General features: G+C 46.9%; 2 protein-coding genes across 6 annotated transcripts in view; both read left to right on the forward strand.

The window, feature by feature from the left end:
- Positions 1-12,135, forward strand: part of MAG (myelin associated glycoprotein) — a 107,356-nt gene extending 95,221 nt beyond the window's left edge. For 3 of the 5 annotated variants that reach the window (XM_069947967.1, XM_069947966.1, XM_069947968.1), the window contains 2 exons: positions 555-595; positions 3,555-3,640. In XM_069947967.1, coding sequence (XP_069804068.1) covers positions 555-587 — 33 coding nt within the window. In that variant the 3' untranslated portion in view covers positions 588-595; positions 3,555-3,640. Of the gene's footprint in view, positions 1-554; positions 596-3,554; positions 6,079-12,083 lie in introns of those variants that run through there. The other 2 variants (XM_069947969.1, XM_069947970.1) reach the window with 2 other exon arrangements.
- Positions 12,136-12,250: 115 nt separating this feature from the next.
- On the forward strand, positions 12,251-13,955 carry LOC138768832 (phospholipase A2 inhibitor and Ly6/PLAUR domain-containing protein-like). The gene is made up of 5 exons (XM_069946790.1): positions 12,251-12,305; positions 12,584-12,697; positions 12,773-12,922; positions 13,469-13,618; positions 13,843-13,955. Exons 1-5 carry the CDS (start codon positions 12,251-12,253, stop codon positions 13,953-13,955), a joined length of 582 nt encoding a protein of 193 aa, XP_069802891.1.
- The last annotated feature ends 4,620 nt before the right edge of the window (positions 13,956-18,575 follow it).

Genomic DNA, 18,575 nt, shown 5'->3' on the forward strand with positions numbered 1-18,575 from the left:
TAATATACTGGGGACCTGATTTTGGGGTGTGGAATATACTGGAGATCTGTTACTGGGGTGTGGAATATACTGGGGACCTGATACTGGGATGTGTATTATACTGGGGTGTGTAACATACTGGGGACCTGATACTGGGGTTTGTGTTGTTCTGACTGTAAAATTGTGAATGGAGGGGAAAAATACCCACTGGTGACAAGCCACACCCTGCAAACTACACCCAAGATAGGCCGCACCCCACAGAGATCACATCCACAATAAGCCACACCCCTTGTTGTCAACACTAAAGTGTCCCTGGACACAAATTTTCAAATGTTGGCAACTATGCATAAAGCTCATTTCTATTAAAAACTCTATTTTCCCAGCCTAATGGCTAATTCTGAAAGGTTCACAAACTTACAAGCATGACTGTAGATGGAAGAACTAACAGAGTAATGTGGATGAGGACCCCTTAATATTCCAGGATGTTCTATATACCATAAGCCATTCACTAACATGTACCGAGCCGATATCACAAAGGCACCATGTAACACTGACTAATATACCTTCTTCAACAGTCCGGAGAGATCTGTGCGGTGGAGATAAAATGATCCGCAAGGTAGGTTCTCTGCTGTATCTGTTCTGCACTGTATTTGTTCTGCGCTGTATTTGTTCTGCGCTGTATTTGTTCTGCGCTGTATCTGTTCTGCGCTGTATCTGTTCTTCGCTGTATCTGTTCTCTGCTGTGTCTGTTCTCTGCTGTGTCTGTTCTCCGTTGTTTCGGTTCTCAGCTGTATCTGTTCTCCGCTGTATCTGTTCTCTGCTGTATCTGTTCTCAGCTGTATCAGTTCTGCGCTGTATCTGTTCTGCACTGAATAGGTTCCCCCCTGTATCTGTTCTTCGCTGTATCTGTTCTCCGTTGTTTCGGTTCTCAGCTGTACTTGTTCTCCGCTGTATCTGTTCTCCGCTGTATCTGTTCTCTGCTGTATCTGTTCTCAGCTGTATCTGTTCTCCGCTGTATCTGTTCTCTGCTGTATCTGTTCTCAGCTGTATCTGTTCTTCGCTGTATCTGTTCTCAGCTGTATCTGTTCTCAGCTGTACTTGTTCTCCGTTGTTTCGGTTCTCAGCTGTATTGGTTCTCCGCTGTATCTGTTCTCAGCTGTATTGGTTCTCCGCTGTATCTGTTCTCCGTTGTATCCGTTCTCTGCTGTATCTGTTCTATGTGATTATGGTGGGCTTTCTGTGCAGGGAAGAAATAATCAGATCTGGTTGGGATGGGACCCTGTGGTTGGTATGGTCCCTTGTGGTTGGGATAGTCCCCTGTGAATGGTATGGGACCCTGTGGTTGGGATGGTCTCCTGTGATTGGGATAAGACCCTGTGGTTGGGATGGTTCCCTGTGGTTGGGATGGTCCCCTGTGGTTGGGATGGTCCCCTGTGGTTGGCATGGTCCCCTGTGGTTGGGATGGTACCCTGTCGTTGGGATGGTCCCCTGTGGTTGGGATGGTCCCTTGTGGTTGGGATAGTCCCCTGTGATTGGGATAAGACCCTGTGGTTGGGATGGTTCCCTGTGGTTGGGATGGTACCCTGTCGTTGGGATGGTCCCCTATGGTTGGGATGGTCCCCTGTGGTTGGGATAGTCCCCTGTGATTGGGATAAGACCCTGTGGTTGGGATGGTTCCCTGTGGTTGGGATGGTCCCCTGTGGTTGGGATGGTCCCCTGTCGTTGAGATGGGACCCTGTGGTTGGGATGGTCCCCTGTGATTGGTATGGGACCCTGTGGTTGGGATGGTCTCCTGTGATTGGGATAAGACCCTGTGGTTGGGATGGTTCCCTGTGGTTGGGATGGTCCCCTGTGGTTGGGATGGTCCCCTGTGGTTGGGATGGTACCCTGTCGTTGGGATGGTCCCCTGTGGTTGGGATGGTCCCTTGTGGTTGGGATAGTCCCCTGTGATTGGGATAAGACCCTGTGGTTGGGATGGTCCCCTGTGGTTGGGATGGTCCCCTGTCGTTGAGATGGGACCCTGTGGTTGGGATGGTCCCCTGTGATTGGTATGGGACCCTGTGGTTGGGATGGTCCCCTGTGATTGGTATGGGACCCTGTGGTTAGGATGGTCCCCTGTGATTGGTATGGGACCCTGTGGTTGGGATGGTCCCCTGTGATTGGTATGGGACCCTGTGGTTAGGATGGTCCCCTGTGATTGGTATGGGACCCTGTGGTTAGGATGGTCCCCTGTGATTGGTATGGGACCCTGTGGTTGGGATGGTCCCCTGTGATTGGTATGGGACCCTGTGGTTGGGATGGTCCCCTGTGATTGGTATGGGACCCTGTGGTTGGGATGGTCCCCTGTGATTGGTATGGGACCCTGTGGTTGGGATGGTCCCCTGTGATTGGTATGGGACCCTGTGGTTGGGATGGTCCCCTGTGATTGGTATGGGACCCTGTGGTTGGGATGGTCCCCTGTGATTGGTATGGGACCCTGTGGTTGGGATGGTCCCCTGTGATTGGTATGGGACCCTGTGGTTGGGATGGTCCCCTGTGATTGGTATGGGACCCTGTGGTTGGGATGGGTGGGAGTCCAAACGCCTATCTATCTGATACGTCTCACCTAAGTCACCGTCTCTTCTGATTGCTTCTCCCCTCATCTATGTATGCCGACGTCTTGTTCTACTGAAATCAATGGCTTCTTGGTCTCAGTTTCTAAAAGCTGATGTTGTTTTATTGAGGTTCTCTGACATTGTCTCGATGGTTTATGTTATTATAATATAGTTATACTTTATAATAGTTTTAATCCAGAATAATGTTCTATAAACTATGTGTTATATGATTCATGTGGTATTTCCATCACCTGTATGGCCAATATCTAAAGGAGAGATGTGGCTTGTGGGTAAGCACAATACTATAGACCTCAATGGAGACAGCGCCACCTCCCTAAGAGTAAAGTATTGGGTGGAGCCATCTTGTTAAAGGGGCAGTTCATAAAAATTATAAAAAAATCTCCAGTCTTCCAGTACTTATCAGCTGCTGTATGTCCTGCAGGAAGTGGTGTATTCTCTCCAGTCTGACACAGTGCTCTCTGCTGCCACCTCTGTCCATGTCAGGAACTGTCCAGAGCAGCAACAAATCCTCATAGAAAACCTCTCCTACTCTGGACAGTTCCTGACATGGGCAGAGGTGGCAGCAGAGAGCACTGTGTCAGACTGGAGAGAATACAACACTTCCTGCAGGACATACAGCAGCTGATAAGTACTAAAAGTACTGGAAGTAAATCTCTGGCACTTTCTGGCACCAGCTATTTTGAAAGAAATTTTTTTGCGTGAGTACCCCTTTAATGAATCTTCACCCACCAGCTATCCCATGTGTATTGTCCAGACCCGGAATGACAATAGAAATGTATAATCTCTGGTAACCCAGCAGTACATAAAGTGTTCAGTCCCTGGTGTCCCGGTGGCATGTATATATGTGGGGTCTCTGTATCCCATCCGTTCTGGTGGTCCCATACCTTCTTCTCCCCCAGCACGTTCAGCTTGCATTACATTGACCTGTAATATAATATAATCCTTTCCTTTTCTTCCCAGAGCCAATTTCTCAGTATTTCGGAACGAATCCTATTGAGTAAGAGGCAGAAACCCCCGACTGTGGACTCTGAGTATGCAAACATTGACTTTACAAAGAAGAGTATGACGGACACCTACACCTCCCCCGAGGAGCTGACTGAATATGCCGAAATCCGGGTGAAATGACGGCCACTTATCTAACAGCACAAACACAACTGACCCAATGTCCGGCCTCCATTATACCATATACAAAGCCCCCCATCATATATACTGCTCTCCTCTATATACATCTTACCTAGTCATAGTCCTGGATGACTCTCCTCCCCTTACAGCAGCCTGTATTCCGTACTCCTGTGTGTACAAGTGTGGAAACCTCCTCAGTCCCCAGAAAAACCATCTAGTGTAAAACAGGAAAAGAGGAGGAAGGGCGGAGCAGCCAGGAGGGGAAGAAGGGAACATGTGAGGGAGACATCTGATTGGCCAGAGCTCTGATATCACACCAAGGAAGGCCCCGCCCACCCAGCAAACACAGATTAGCCAAGGTCTCCTTTTTATAGAGAGTGAGGGCCCTGCTCCTCCTTTACCACATACAATAGTACTGGGAGGGTAACCATTGCACATGGAATAGACAGCTGGCCTTAGCTCCGCCCCTGTGACTCCTCCTTACATGCATTGGAGGCGGAGCCATAACTTTTCTAGTATCTCTTTTTTGAAAATTTGAGGTTAGAATTCCATATATATCATTGTCACTCCTCTGTGGCTTTATAAGGGCTTTCTGTACTCCGCATTAAAGATGGTGACTCTAGCAATAAGCCTGAATATCCCCCCCCCCCCCATCTATATTTGTTAATTGTTTGGCTGGATAGACTTTCCAATGGAACGGCTCCAGGCACTGGTGCCAGTTGTGTCAGAGGGAGTGGGTGAGCATCAAGCTGTCTGATGAGTTCATATACCGCCCCACAATCCTTTGTGCTGTTAGTCATGGAAGCATAAGTGTTCCCGTGTGTCTATGTTGTATTTAGTTGCTGGATCTGATGAACCTGATGAGTCCAAATCTCTGGGAATTATTATTCTTATTATCCGTCAAGCATCTACTCGGAGGCCGTGTACCTGGCGGACTCGCTATGTGTGTCATGTGCAATCTATGCCTGAGCTTTCCTACTAGTGAGACCCGAGCAGCAAACATTTCCCTTCTTCCCCCTTTAACCATATAGGGGGCGCTGTTCTCTGGCCAACCCTATTTATAATAAGCTTTATTTCCTAATCTATCAAGAGACGGCCGCTCCCTGGATCCCCACGTAATGGTAGAATACTGTACATGCCCCGCCCAGTGCATAGTTGCCGAAATTTAAATGAAAGGGAACAATTATTTTCCAATTGTTCCACTTAATTAAAACCTTAATCTTTTCTGTGTTTCCAGTCTAATATTTGTAAACTATAGATAACACACTGTAACAAACACATGTCAAAATCAGCCTCGGTTTAAAAAAAAATAAAAAATTTTTGTAATTTAAAAAGTTTTGGTAAATTGCAGTACCCGTTTCTACCACTATGCCAGAAACAACAGTTTTCCATAGAAACCAATGTAACAGCGCCACTCAGCTGTTTTTTTTTTTCTTTGAACACTATCACCCCACAGATTTGTAAGACCCCATATGTTAATCAGTGATGATAGCCGCACAAGATTCCCCTTTCTATAACATAGATGCCAACACTCCTTTAAATGGACCTTACTATCAGGCATTGTATTTAGACTCTGACATCATACAACATTTCCATATTTTACGCAGTTTCTATGCTATTTATATATATTTATGAGAATTATAAGTGGTGCGGACACCCCGGCTATACCTCATGACTCTTATGGGATTGTTATATTCTTACTAATAGAAGTGTAAATTCTATATAAAGTCTATAGATCTAAAATGAAGGAACACTTCAAGTAAATCCTAGTGTGAAACCTGCATGGGCGGAGCATTACAAATCCATGTGTCATGCCCCGCCCCCTAAGCCCCTCCCCTATCAGTTATAGCTCCTCTCTGGCAGCAGATCCTGGAGATCAGGCAGGGTAATAAATACCTGTAGTTCAGATCCAAGGGAGGTGGCCTGTGGCATTTAAGGGGCAAACAGAGCCCCATATGCATTCCTAACATCACCTGCTTTGGAACAATCTGCTATTTCATGTAACCAACTGGAGGTGGCGCTGGAGAGCAAAGAACACTGGTTAGATCAGGGAGATCAGGAGATCACTGTATACAAGTATTATACCAGCAGGTGTCAGCAGCGAGATGGCAGCTCCAACAGCAGAATTCTGAATGCAGCTCTGGTATCTACCCTGGCAAGTACTATATTGTGTCGGCCACCATTGCACAAAGTAATCATCTCCCCTCCCCCACCCACAGAGTCCATAACCTATTGCTTGATGTATATTACTGTAAACTACATAACGTTCTTATTGTTATACAGACCACAAATGTTCATATAATAATGTATATAATATGAAAGCAACTCTTCATGTTGGTGACCCCGGTGCAAACAAATAAAGTTACAGAAAGTCCTGTCTTTGTGATGTTCATTTCATTGGTAATAAATACTTATATAATATATCCATAGTCTTCTATGTTGTACAGGAGTTGTATTATAGTACATATGGGGCAGGATAGAAGTATATAGGGCCCAGTTCCTGTAGTGCCCCTACCTTAAAGGGACAGTTCACCCAAATTTAGTTTCCTTTAAACCAGCTGGTGCTAGAAAGTGCCAGAGATTTGTAACTTACTTCTATTTAAAAATCTCCAGTTTTTCAGTACTTACCAGCTGCTGTATGTCTTGCAGGAAGTGGTGTATTCTCTCCAGTCTGACACAGTGCTCTCTGCTGCCACCTCTGTCCATGTCAGGAACTGTCCAGAGCAGAAGCAAATCCCCATAGAAAACCCCTCCTGCTCTCCAGACTGGAAAGAATACCACTTCCTGCAGGACATATGTGGTACTCGACTGGTGACGTACTGTGGTGGTCGGCTGTACTCCCCTGAAATAGTCTGTGACCTGCCGGGCTGTGATGGGTCCCTTGGGCTCCTGTCACGGTAGTCCTGAGTGGCAAATGACCCACCCCGACTATCGTTACCACCCTGGTGTCACTTGCACTGCGAGATAGGATAAGTAGCCCTTCCGGTATCTTTGTTCTATCCAGGCTAGTTCCTCTGTATATCGGGATACTGCTGTCAGGAACTCACCTGACCTGGCTACAGCGGCGTCTTCCTCGGGCTTGGCTCCGGCGGCCGGCTCGAGAGCACGCCGGCGCTCCGCCCGCCGGAGCCGAATGATGTCACAGAGATCCAACGGCGTCCCTAGTAACCGGGGGCGCCGCGGTCTCACATGACAGTCAGCCGGCCGGCCGGCACGGCTGTTGCGGCTCCCGTGCAGGCTGAGTGACAGATCGCTCTGCCACTCGGCCTGCAGCGCCGCAGCTGTATTGTTGCTGGAATCAGGAGACTGGACCAATCAGTGTCTGGTCCGGGCTCCTGATCCAGTATAAAGTAAAGTCAGAGCCAGTTGGTAATCGCTGGCTGTTAGGTTCACGTCTGATCCCAGCTCCCCCTGTCCTATTCCTGCGAACCCCGTCCTAATTCCTTCTGCCTGACTCGTGTTCTGACCTCCGCCTGACTTTTTGACTATCCCTTGTGTTCCTGACTTTGTACTGCGTTGCCCGTGTGGTTTGACCCGGATTGTTCTACTATTCTATATTGTGTTTGTCTGTCCGTCTTGTTCTGTGTTTCACTTACGCAGCATAGGGAACGCCTTCGTGGTTGTCTGCGACCGTTTAGGGTCGACCGAGGCAAGTAGGTAGGGTCAGTGGGTGGGTTCAGATCCAGGGCCCACTTTCTCTGTCCTGTCTGTGCTTGCCAGTCCTGACAGAATAGCCAGCCGCACCCGGGATTCTCAGCCAGTCTCCCATGATGGTACTTGCCGGGCCTTAAGCCGTGTAGCAGTCTGCGATCAGACGAGGGCAGGCACCTTCAGCTTAGATATATTCTCGAAACTGTGCACAGTTTTGGCCCAAGCTCATCAGAGCTTGGTTAAAGCCCAAGAGACCTATTGACAGTATGCCAACAGAAGACGCATATGTGGCCATCAATATGTTTTAGGCGAAAAAGTCTGGCTCTCAACTAGAAATCTGAAATTGAGAGTCTAATCAGGGAAGCTGGCGCCCAAATACATTGGGCCATACACTATCGTAGAGGTTATTAACCCAGTAACTTTTAGGCTTAAACTACCATCGTCCCTAAAGATTCATTCCGTTTTTCATAAAGCCTTGCTGAAAAAATATGTGCCACCAGTGTTCCCATCACCTCCTCCTGCTCCACTAGTCGTCCAGGGTGAACTGGAGTATGAGGTAGAGAGAATTCTAAACTCTCGGTGGGTACAGGGTTCATTGCAATACCTAGTCCACTGGAAGGGTTTCGGACCAGAAGAGAGTACATGGGTGGCAGTTAGGGACATACACGCTCCTCAGTTAGTCCGACAATATCATGCCCAGAATCCGTCTAAACCCGGTCCAGTGGATAAGGGTCCTGATGCCCCTCATAAGAGGGGGGGTAATGTCAGGAACTCACCTGACCTGGCTCCAGCGGCGTCTTCTTCGGGCTCGGCTCCGGCGGCCGGCTCGAGAGCGTGTCGGCGCTCCGCCCGCCGGAACCGAGTGACGTCACGGAGACCCGGCTGCGTCCCTAGTAACCAGGGGCGCCGCGGTCTCACGTGACAGTCAGCCGGCCGGCCGGCACGGCTGATGCGGCTCCCGTGCAGGCTGAGTGACAGATCGCTCTGCCACTCGGCCTGCAGCGCCGCAGCTGTATTGTTGCTGGAATCAGGAGACCGGACCAATCAGTGTCTGGTCCGGGCTCCTGATCCAGTATAAAGTAAGGTTAAAGCCAGTTGGTAATCGCTGGCTGTTAGGTTCACGTCTGATCCCAGCTCCCCCTGTCCTATTCCTGCGAACCCCGTCCTAATTCCTTCTGCCTGACTTACTCGTGTTCTGACCTCCGCCTGACTTTTTGACTATCCCTTGTGTTCCTGACTTTGTACTGCGTTGCCCGTGTGGTTTGACCCGGATTGTTCTACTATTCTATATTGTGTTTGTCTGTCCGTCTTGTTCTGTGTTTCACTTACGCAGCATAGGGAACGCCTTCGTGGTTGTCCGCGACCGTTTAGGGTCGACCGAGGCAAGTAGGTAGGGTCAGTGGGTGGGTTCAGATCCAGGGCCCACTGTCTCTGTCCTGTCTGTGCTTGCCAGTCCTGACAACTGCCCTGTACTTTGTAGAGTGGTTCACGGTGTAGGCTGAGATGATCCCTGACTTTCTCCCTCTTGTAGTGTCTAGCACTGCATAGGAGTCATAGATAGACTGTATAGTGTCTCTGGTTACTTCATTCACATGTGTCTTGGACTCACTAACACAACTGGACTCTTCCGGACAGGGGTCCTGGCAAAGCCAGGCCCTGGCTTGCCTACAGCAGGGACGTCTGTTCTGTGTGTCCTCCTCCCAAGAGAATCTAAGTAAGACTGACGCTACACTTCCTCCCACCAAGTGACTACTTCCTACAGGGATGTGTAAAAAACCCAGTGAGTGGTGAAAAAGGATGTGTGCAAAGGTAAGAAGAGAAAGGAAAGGTCAGAAAAGATGAGCATCTCCATTGGTCAATAAAAGTACATACTACAACAAGGAGCAGTGACCCTTTGCTTACTTCAGCCGTGCAACAGACAAGAGCTCACATACAAAACACTGACATCTAGTGGTGAAATTACAGAATGCAACCTTCATCACCACTCAGCTTTGAGTAAAAAGGCTTTTGCCACAGGTGTAATATACAAAACACCCGTGGTGGGACGCTACACATGCAGCAGCTGATAAGTACTCGAACACACATGATTTTTCAAAAGAGGTAAAGTTGATTTGAAAGAAAAAAAAATTGGTGAACTACCCCTTTAATAGATGTTCTTGTTTTAGGATCAGGAAAATAATAGCACCTCCCCCCTCCGACCAACCTCTTTGCAATATTTCTTGATCCATTTCTATTCAGTTATTATTGTGCAGGTGTCGGAGGCCTCATAGGCTGCCAGGCATTTTGGCACCATTGGGAACCATTTAGAATCTAAGTAAACTTTTATTTGTTTGACTTAGTTCTACACAGTTGTCCAGGTCCACACTGCATCATTGTGTGTATAGACTCTGCCCTCTTACTATATAACCCCAAGGCTTTCTTGTACTACAGACAATACTCACAGGGTGTCTCTTGTGGTGTCCACACCCTATAACACAGTACTAGGTTAAATTTCCATAAAGCTATTGTCAATGTAATGCTGAATATTCACAATTTGCGCTCAATTTATCTAAGGAGACACAACAATATCCTACCATAAAAACACTAAATACTGGGATGGTCCCAATGGTCCCAAATTACATTTGCCGATTGTGACTTTGTTCTTACTGGGCAGAGCTGGACTTGTGGTGTCTGCTCGACCGGTCACGTGTTGTTTCGGGTGATGCCACTTCTATGGTGGATGGTCGATGGAATATAGCTCAGCCGGTTATGAGGTTGTCGTGATGCCAGTGCTAACTCAGCACACAGGTGTGATGGTATACCTGCTTGTTGTGTGTGGCTGGCTATACCCTTCCCCAATGGTCGTGACCTGCCGGGTTGTGATGGGTCCCTTGGGTACTTATTACGGTGATCTGCAGTGAAGTTATGACCCACCCGGACTATCGGTACCGCCACCCACAAAAAGGGGAGATGACCCAAGGACGGTACAGTTGCTGTGTAGGTGCTAGTGCATTAACCACTGAGTCCCAGTAAAATAAATAAACTCTTCCTTTACTGACAAATACATTGGGATACAAGTAGACAATCACATTGGACTTGACTTGACTAGACCTGCACCGAGAACTGTAGAGGTAGTGAACGTAGAGTAGCAGTGCTGACTTGGTTGCGTGCTGAGAAGAATAGAGTGAGTTCAAAGGAGTGAAGAAGAATAGGTTGTGAGAGTTCAGAGGAGTGGGGAGGATTTTGTCTTGAGAGTCCCAACCCAATATAGTACTGTGCTCTGCTGGAACTTTAGAAGAAGTAAAAGGATACTTAAGAACGCTTGAAAGGAGAAGAATACTTGTGCCCGTGTTTCGACCTTTGTCCCTATAACCACTTGTTGCTCTACAGTGTTGGGTGACCCGTCCTAGTAGGGTGACACAAGCCCCAGTCCTAGTTACCTGAGTTGAGCAAGGTGTCCAAAGTTACCTGGTTTCACATAGACTGCGAGATAGAATACATAGGCACTTAGCTGCTTTGCTCTATCTTGATCAGTTCCTCTAGCTTGTAGGATACTGTCCTGCACTTTTAGAGATGTTCACAACGTGGGTTGGGGAGATCCCTGACTTGTCCTCTCTGTTGACGTTTAGCACTGTATTAGAGGTAGAAGTGTTGCTTTAAAGGAGAAAAAGTCTCTGTGTCTTCCATACATCTGTCCACTACCACACTCCAGACTAGACTACTTGTCCTTGACAGGGGACCTAGCAGAGCCAGGGTCCAGCTTTACCACAGCAGGGACCGTCCTGTCTTGCATCCTCTCTCTACTAAGACTAAGACTTGACTAAGACTTACTAAATGTGGGTGTACACTTCCTCTCCCCATGTGACAACTTCCTACAGGGTGTGTAACAGCTCCTGTGAGTGGTGGAGAAGAGAGTGCAAGGAGAAAGAAGGATAGAGATAGGTGGAAGAGAAGAGCAGCTCTCATTGGTGTGCAGATCATGAACAAAACATTAACCCTTAAACGACCGCCACACCAGACCTGACCAATACCACCATACTATGACTGGATAACACCATCATACCAGTCTCCCTCACTCTACTATGTTATCAGTGCCTGTGCGGCTACCCCCCCCCCCCCCCCCCCCCCCCCCCCCCCCCCCCCCCCGGCAACAACAAATTTACTGGCAAGTCGGAACAGGAGGTGGGAGACTACGAAAAATAAAAACAAAAAAAAGTTGTTTTCTTCCGCCTACTCCCTGGTGCTGCCCTAGGCACCGGACCACGGGTGCCTAGTGTTAAATACGGTCCTGCTCCCACATAGTAGTTAGGCCCCATCTGTACTCCTATATAGTAGTTAGCCCCTGTCTGTGCACCATCTGTACTTCCATTTAGCAGTTAGGTCCCCTTCTGTGCCTCCATATAGTAGTTAGGCCTTTCTGTACAGTCCTCAGTAAATAATATCACCCATGTAGCAACCTTCTGCTGCCACCTCATTGCTCATGTACTTTTCTATTTTATAGTGATATTATTGTGATATTCTATGATGATAATATTCAGTATACTGGTAGTATTTGGTAACTGACAGATATATAGAGTTATACAGTACTATTATACATAGAATATTATCCTATAGCTGTATTGTATATGAGCTGTAGAACAAAGTAAATATTCTTTTATAGACTCGTGACGCCTAGAATTGGGGGCCCATGTCCAAATTTGCCCTGAGCCCCTAGGAATCTCAATAAATATTTTTCAGGTTCTTCTATTTGAGTCAGATTGCTTTGGCGTCATCTAGCTGTCCAGCACCACAGGGCATGATACTTGCTGGGTTTATGCCATTATGCTGTATCCACTCCTCCAACCTAGAACAGTATATATGAACCCAATCCGGATCACTGAAGACTTCATCCCAACCACATCAAGATGAACTCCTTCTCCACTACCGGCCTTCTGGTCTTCTGTGCTTTGTTGGGCTCAGGTCTGTATACATTGTGAATTTTTAAATAGAAAAACATGGCTGCCTTTATTCAGACACAACCGCCCCACTCTTGAGCTCAGTTAGCATGTGGTATTGCGACTCGGCTACACCGAATAGAATGGAGCAGAGTTGTAATACCACACATAACCTGAGGACAGGGGTGGCGCTGTTTTTTAAGTAAGGCAGCCATATTTTTCCAGTCCTGGGTGACCCCTTTTAGCCTTGTGGATTGTGGCCCCATAGACACTCATCTTGATTATATTGTTTATATACTGCAGCCTTTCCGCATCAATGTATATCCTGTGTGGCTGAGAACTCCACGGTGTGTCAGGAATCGGAGATGGAGTGTATCGGATCTCGCTGCATGACCGCCTCCCAGCACTATAAGAATGGTGAGCGAGGGGTTTTTACTCTAAGATTTTTTAGTTTTTTTGCTCATCATCTCATCTGTAATATCTATTCTGCAGGCGACAAGGAATTCATGTCCATCTACAAAGGATGCGACAATGAGACTCTGTGCGGAGTCTCCGGATCAGTCACTGAGGATCCAGATGTTAAGATCAGAGCGTGTGCAGCATGCTGCTCCGGGGACTTCTGCAACAACGAGAACTTTCAACGTAAGTGCTACATTAAGGGCGATCTCCACCAGCAGAATAGTGAGTGCAGCTCTGGAGTATAACTCAGGATCAGTAATGTAATGTATGTACACAGTGACCCCAACAGCAGAATAGTGAGTTCAACTCTGCAGTATTATACGGGATGTAACTCAGGATCAGTACAGGATCAGTAATGTACTGTATGTACACAGTGACCCCACCAGCAGAATAGTGATTGCAGCTCTGAAGTATAATACAGGATGTAACTCAGGATCAGTAATGTAATGTATGTACACACTACACAGTGACCCCACCAGCAGAATAGTGAGTGCAGCCCTGGGGTATAATACAGCATGTAACTCTGGATCAGTACAGGATCAGTACAGGTAGTGATACTTATTACGGAATCTTTCTATGACACTTTGTTATATATATATATATATATATATATATATATATATATATATTGCAGAGATGATTAGTAAAACAGAAACAATAAAGTCCATTATGCTACAGATGGGGAATAACACCAGAAATTGATGACTATTCCAATATTTATTTTTCCAGGTCCTGAAGAAGATTCAACCCCAAATGGTGTAAAATGTCCATCTGCCTACTGTGCTGGGACCACCGATGAGTGTGAGAGTGACAAGGAGATCGATTGCACCGGATCCGAGAAACAATGTTATGACTATAGGGGAAAAGTCATGAATCCAGGTGACCGGATCTTTATTTCTCCTAAAATTTCTATAAATGAGTTGTTTAAAGGGTTACCCAATGCAACCTTAAAGGGTCTACTCGAGATGAAAAAGCATTTCTGCTTCGTTTCAAAAATAGCGCCACCCTTGTCCATGGGTGACATCTGGTATTGTAGTTTAGATCCCCTCAGATCTAGGGAGATGGTCTTCGCCCATTCATGACGATGTTCCATTATCTTACAGATGGCAATGTGGGCGATTACTCCTCGAAGGGATGTATTAACGCTCCAGGATGTGAGCATAACTTTGCCTGTCTGATCAAAGTGAAGGAGATAGAGAGGAAACTCAAGTGCTAAGTGGATCCACACAAAACCATCAGCCGCAACATGTACAACTTAAAAATAATCAAATCCGAAACAATCTTCTTTCTTTCGTAGTTCTTCAAAATTTACTCTAGTCCCCATTAAAAGTGACCTGTAGAGACTGAACGTGGATATCAGGGCACACGTACACTGCTTTGTGTCTTCAATATTCTACTAAAACCATCAGCAAGCAGGCTGGCTCATTGTAAAGGCTTTGTTTTAGGTTTGTTTGTTTGCCTCTCAGTACTTTGAGTGCACATGGGTGAATGACCCCACAATCTTAGCTAAGTAACCAGCATCCATATACAGATACCAAGACATACCTGCATTAGGCTGCCTGGAATATCTATATGTTATTGGGGCCAACTGCAGGGTTGGTAAGGTGTAATGAGGTCAGTTACAACAATGCACCCCTGTGTACTCAGAGTACTAAGTCTAAATGCACATAACAACATCCATCGGCCATAACTGACTTGTTTCCATGTAATAACAGAATATTGTGCCCTCTGGCCTCGTTCAGGTAGTGAATACCCTCTATAATAGTTTTCAGATATAAGGTCATTTGATCATCTCTGTAGTTTAATAAACTTTTTCTGTGCAGCATGTTCTTGGTGTCGTGTTTGTGTTTTATATCCATAAAAATGGCATTTGCTGCTATTAATAAGAAAACCTAATAAGATGCATCTGGTAATGCGGTTAGTATGGTGGGCCAGTCCAACCCTGCCTATGAAACTCCTCGCCTGGTATGATATTATGTCCTTTGATGGTTTAGAAAAGTCCCACCTTGCACCATGAACACCATGTACAGGATCAACAGCTGTTTATAGTCCAACACTCCTCCCTTTAGGGCTGATGTCAGTACAGTAATCTCCTCCCTACATACAATGGTCATTCTTTATTCCATTTGACTATAATATCATATAAAGCTCAATTAACCTATACAATCAGCCCATCGTGGATGGCGGCTTAGGCCCCTCTTTGGATTCCTCCATCCCCTGTACTGCCCCGGTCTCAGAGTCACCAGTGGGTAATGGGCGATCATGTGGTGTCCCACCACGGGTGTTGTATCACTCAGGTTAAACAAGTGGGAGATAAAGTACCTTGTTTTTCCCACTAGGTGTCACTACTGTTTTATGTTCTATGTACACAGCTGAAGAGTCATGGGTTAACTGTTTTGTGTCATGTGTTCTCTGCTGACCAGTTACAAGTGCTTTTCTTTGTGACCTATCCTATTTAGCCTCTCTTTTACCCACACTCAGCCCCACCACTCACAGGAGGGATTAGATATAGCCCCTGTAGGAGGAGTTAACCAGGTGGAGGAAGTGAGTCAGTCTTAAACTAGTTTCTAGAGAGAGAGGACAAACAGAGACCAAGTTCCTGCAGAAGTAAAGCAAGGGTCTGGCTGTGGCCAGGACCCCTGACAGGGACCAGAGACAGATGAAGCAAAAGACTTTATACTTTATACAAGCAGCCACTACAGTTATGCAGTGCTAAGCCACCTAGGATAACACTAGCCAACGCCGGGAACCTCTCAAAAAACGTGCAGGGCAGGTCTCCTGAAACAAGAGGAGCTGACCCCGGTAGGACAAAGCTATCAGGTCTACGTATCCTACTGCGCAGTGCAAGACAACTGGGTAATCTTGGAAGTCTGCTACACCCAGATGACCGACGTCTGGGTCTCGTGCTACCCACCTAGGACAGGTTCTACACAACTAGGAGGCAGAAGTCGGTCAGATTATAGTCTAAACGTGAGTGCGAGTATCACTTATCTTCTTCTATCTACACTTCAGTTCCGGCAGAGTACAGAATCTACATTGGGCAGGGCTCCTCTGGCAATTCCTCTTCCTTCTCTTCTACAAAGCACTTACTTCTAACAAGCACCTCCTGCTACAGAACACTCGTTTACTTTATTATCAAAAACCACGATCAAGATTTGCACTACCTGTGTTAAGTGTACTGTTCTTCTGCAACGTTATCCAGTAAAGTGTTCTATTTTTATATATTAAATGCATGGGACTCTATTTTCCATTCCTGCACCTGTACCCGCACCCACACACACACACTACCTTGGGTTATTTTTCCCCTTCTCTGTGGGTGCTGGTACCGACATCCCGATAGGTCTACCGTCTACTACCACTCCAGGTTGCAGTGGCAAGTTCCCAAGGGGTCCGCAACAAGCCCGGAGGTTACCGACCATTTGGGGACATAAATCAGCCACAAAACAGATACCATCATCACACCTGTGCACTACTGCAGTATTGGCATCACTACAAACAACATCACAAATACTGTACAATCATACTGGGTGAACTCTACTGAGAAAGATTACATGTCATATTTCTCACATCACTTTTTAATAGGGATGGTCCGAACCTGTTTCGGTTCGGGTTCGTACGAACCCGAACTCTCTGCAATGATTCCCACTGCCTGGCGGCTCCGTGGAGCAGGTGGATACAGCGGGAGGACCGCCTGGAAAACTGGGATACAGCCATAGCCATAGGCTGTATACCAGTTTTCCAGGCGGTCCTCCCGCTGTATCGACCCGCTGCACGGAGCGGGCAGACAGCAGGAATCTGATGCCGAGTGTTCAGGTTCATACGAACCCAAATCTCGGAAGATTCGGACCATCCCTACTTTTTAACAAAAAGACTTGGTGGCAGCCAGGGCTAGCTTTAGGGTAGATGGCTTTGAGACCCCCAGCCCCCTCTGTGTATTCCCTATAGTAATAGGTCCCTCTGTTTCGCCCCCCATATAACAGATGTTCACCTCTGTGCATTCCCCCATATAGTAGGTTGCCTTCTCTGTGCAGTCTAGTTGGTGTCTGTCTCTGTGCAGTCCCTATTTAGTAGGAGCCCCCCTCTCTGCAGTCTCCATGTAGTAATGCCCCCCCCCATACAGTCCCTTTTAGTAGAGCCCCTCCCTCCGTGCAGTTCTATATACATATTCTCCAGTGAAGTGAATGATAGGAGCTGCAATACCAGGTATAGCCACTACTCATTGTATGGCACTGTGTCTGGTAGAAGAAGAATAAGAACAAATCCTGGATAGTCTCTTTAATAAATGAACCTTGCATCATAGAAGTACTACAAGTCCCCTACATACCATATTACTCTCTGACCCCAGCCACATACCCTATTACTCTCTGACCCCAGCCACATACCCTATTACTCTCTGACCCCAGCCACATACCACATTACTCTCTGACCCCAGCCACATACCATATTACTCTCTGACCCCAGCCACATACCATATTACTCTCTGACCCCAGCCACATACCCTATTACTCTCTGACCCCAGCCACATACCCTATTACTCTCTGACCCCAGCCACATACCATATTACTCTCTGACCCCAGCCACATACCATATTACTCTCTGACCCCAGCCACATACCCTATTACTCTCTGACCCCAGCCACATACCCTATTACTCTCTGACCCCAGCCGCATACCATATTACTCTCTGACCCCAGCCACATACCATATTACTCTCTGACCCCAGCCACACACCATATTACTCTCTGACCCCAGCCACATACCATATTACTCTCTGACCCCAGCCACATACCCTATTACTCTCTGACCCCAGCCACACACCACATTACTCTCTGACCCCAGCCACATACCCTATTACTCTCTGACCCAAGCCACATACCATATTACTCTCTGACCCCAGCCGCATACCATATTACTCTCTGACCCGAGCCACATACCATATTACTCTCTGACCCCAGCCACACACCATATTACTCTCTGACCCCAGCCACACACCATATTACTCTCTGACCCCAGCCACATACCATATTACTCTCTGACCCCAGCCACATACCATATTACTCTCTGACCTCGGCCACATACCCTATTACTCTCTGACCCCAGCCGCATACCATATTACTCTCTGACCCCAGCCGCATACCATATTACTCTCTGACCCGAGCCACATACCATATTACTCTCTGACCCCAGCCACATACCATATTACTCTCTGACCCCAGCCACACACCATATTACTCTCTGACCCCAGCCACATACCATATTACTCTCTGACCCCAGCCGCATACCATATTACTCTCTGACCCCAGCCGCATATTCTATTACTCTCTGACCCGAGCCGCACACCACATTACTCTCTGACCCCAGCCGCACACCACATTACTCTCTGACCCCAGCCACATACCATATTACTCTCTGACCCCAGCCACATACCATATTACTCTCTGACCCCAGCCGCATACCATATTACTCTCTGACCCCAGCCACATACCATATTACTCTCTGACCCCAGCCACACACCATATTACTCTCTGACCCCAGCCACATACCATATTACTCTCTGACCCCAGCCAAATATGATATTGCCTTATTTTATTGGAATACTTTAAATCTCACTAAATCCACTCCTTACATTTGCCCTGTGTGATACAATTAACCATTGCCCCTCAGCTTGGCCCTTCCAGTTACTGACAGAGTTTTAGGGTAGAGGGAACATAGTACAAGCAATTTTAAGAAACTCTGTAACAGGTTTTATTAGACAAGAAAGCCTCTTTCTATACTCACACTGTTTCCCCCCCTCCCCCCTCACTTCTTATCTGTGCATTATCTGGCAAAGCCGTATT

Source organism: Dendropsophus ebraccatus, chromosome 12 (assembly GCF_027789765.1).
Source record: "Dendropsophus ebraccatus isolate aDenEbr1 chromosome 12, aDenEbr1.pat, whole genome shotgun sequence".
Taxonomy (NCBI): Eukaryota; Metazoa; Chordata; class Amphibia; order Anura; family Hylidae; genus Dendropsophus; species Dendropsophus ebraccatus.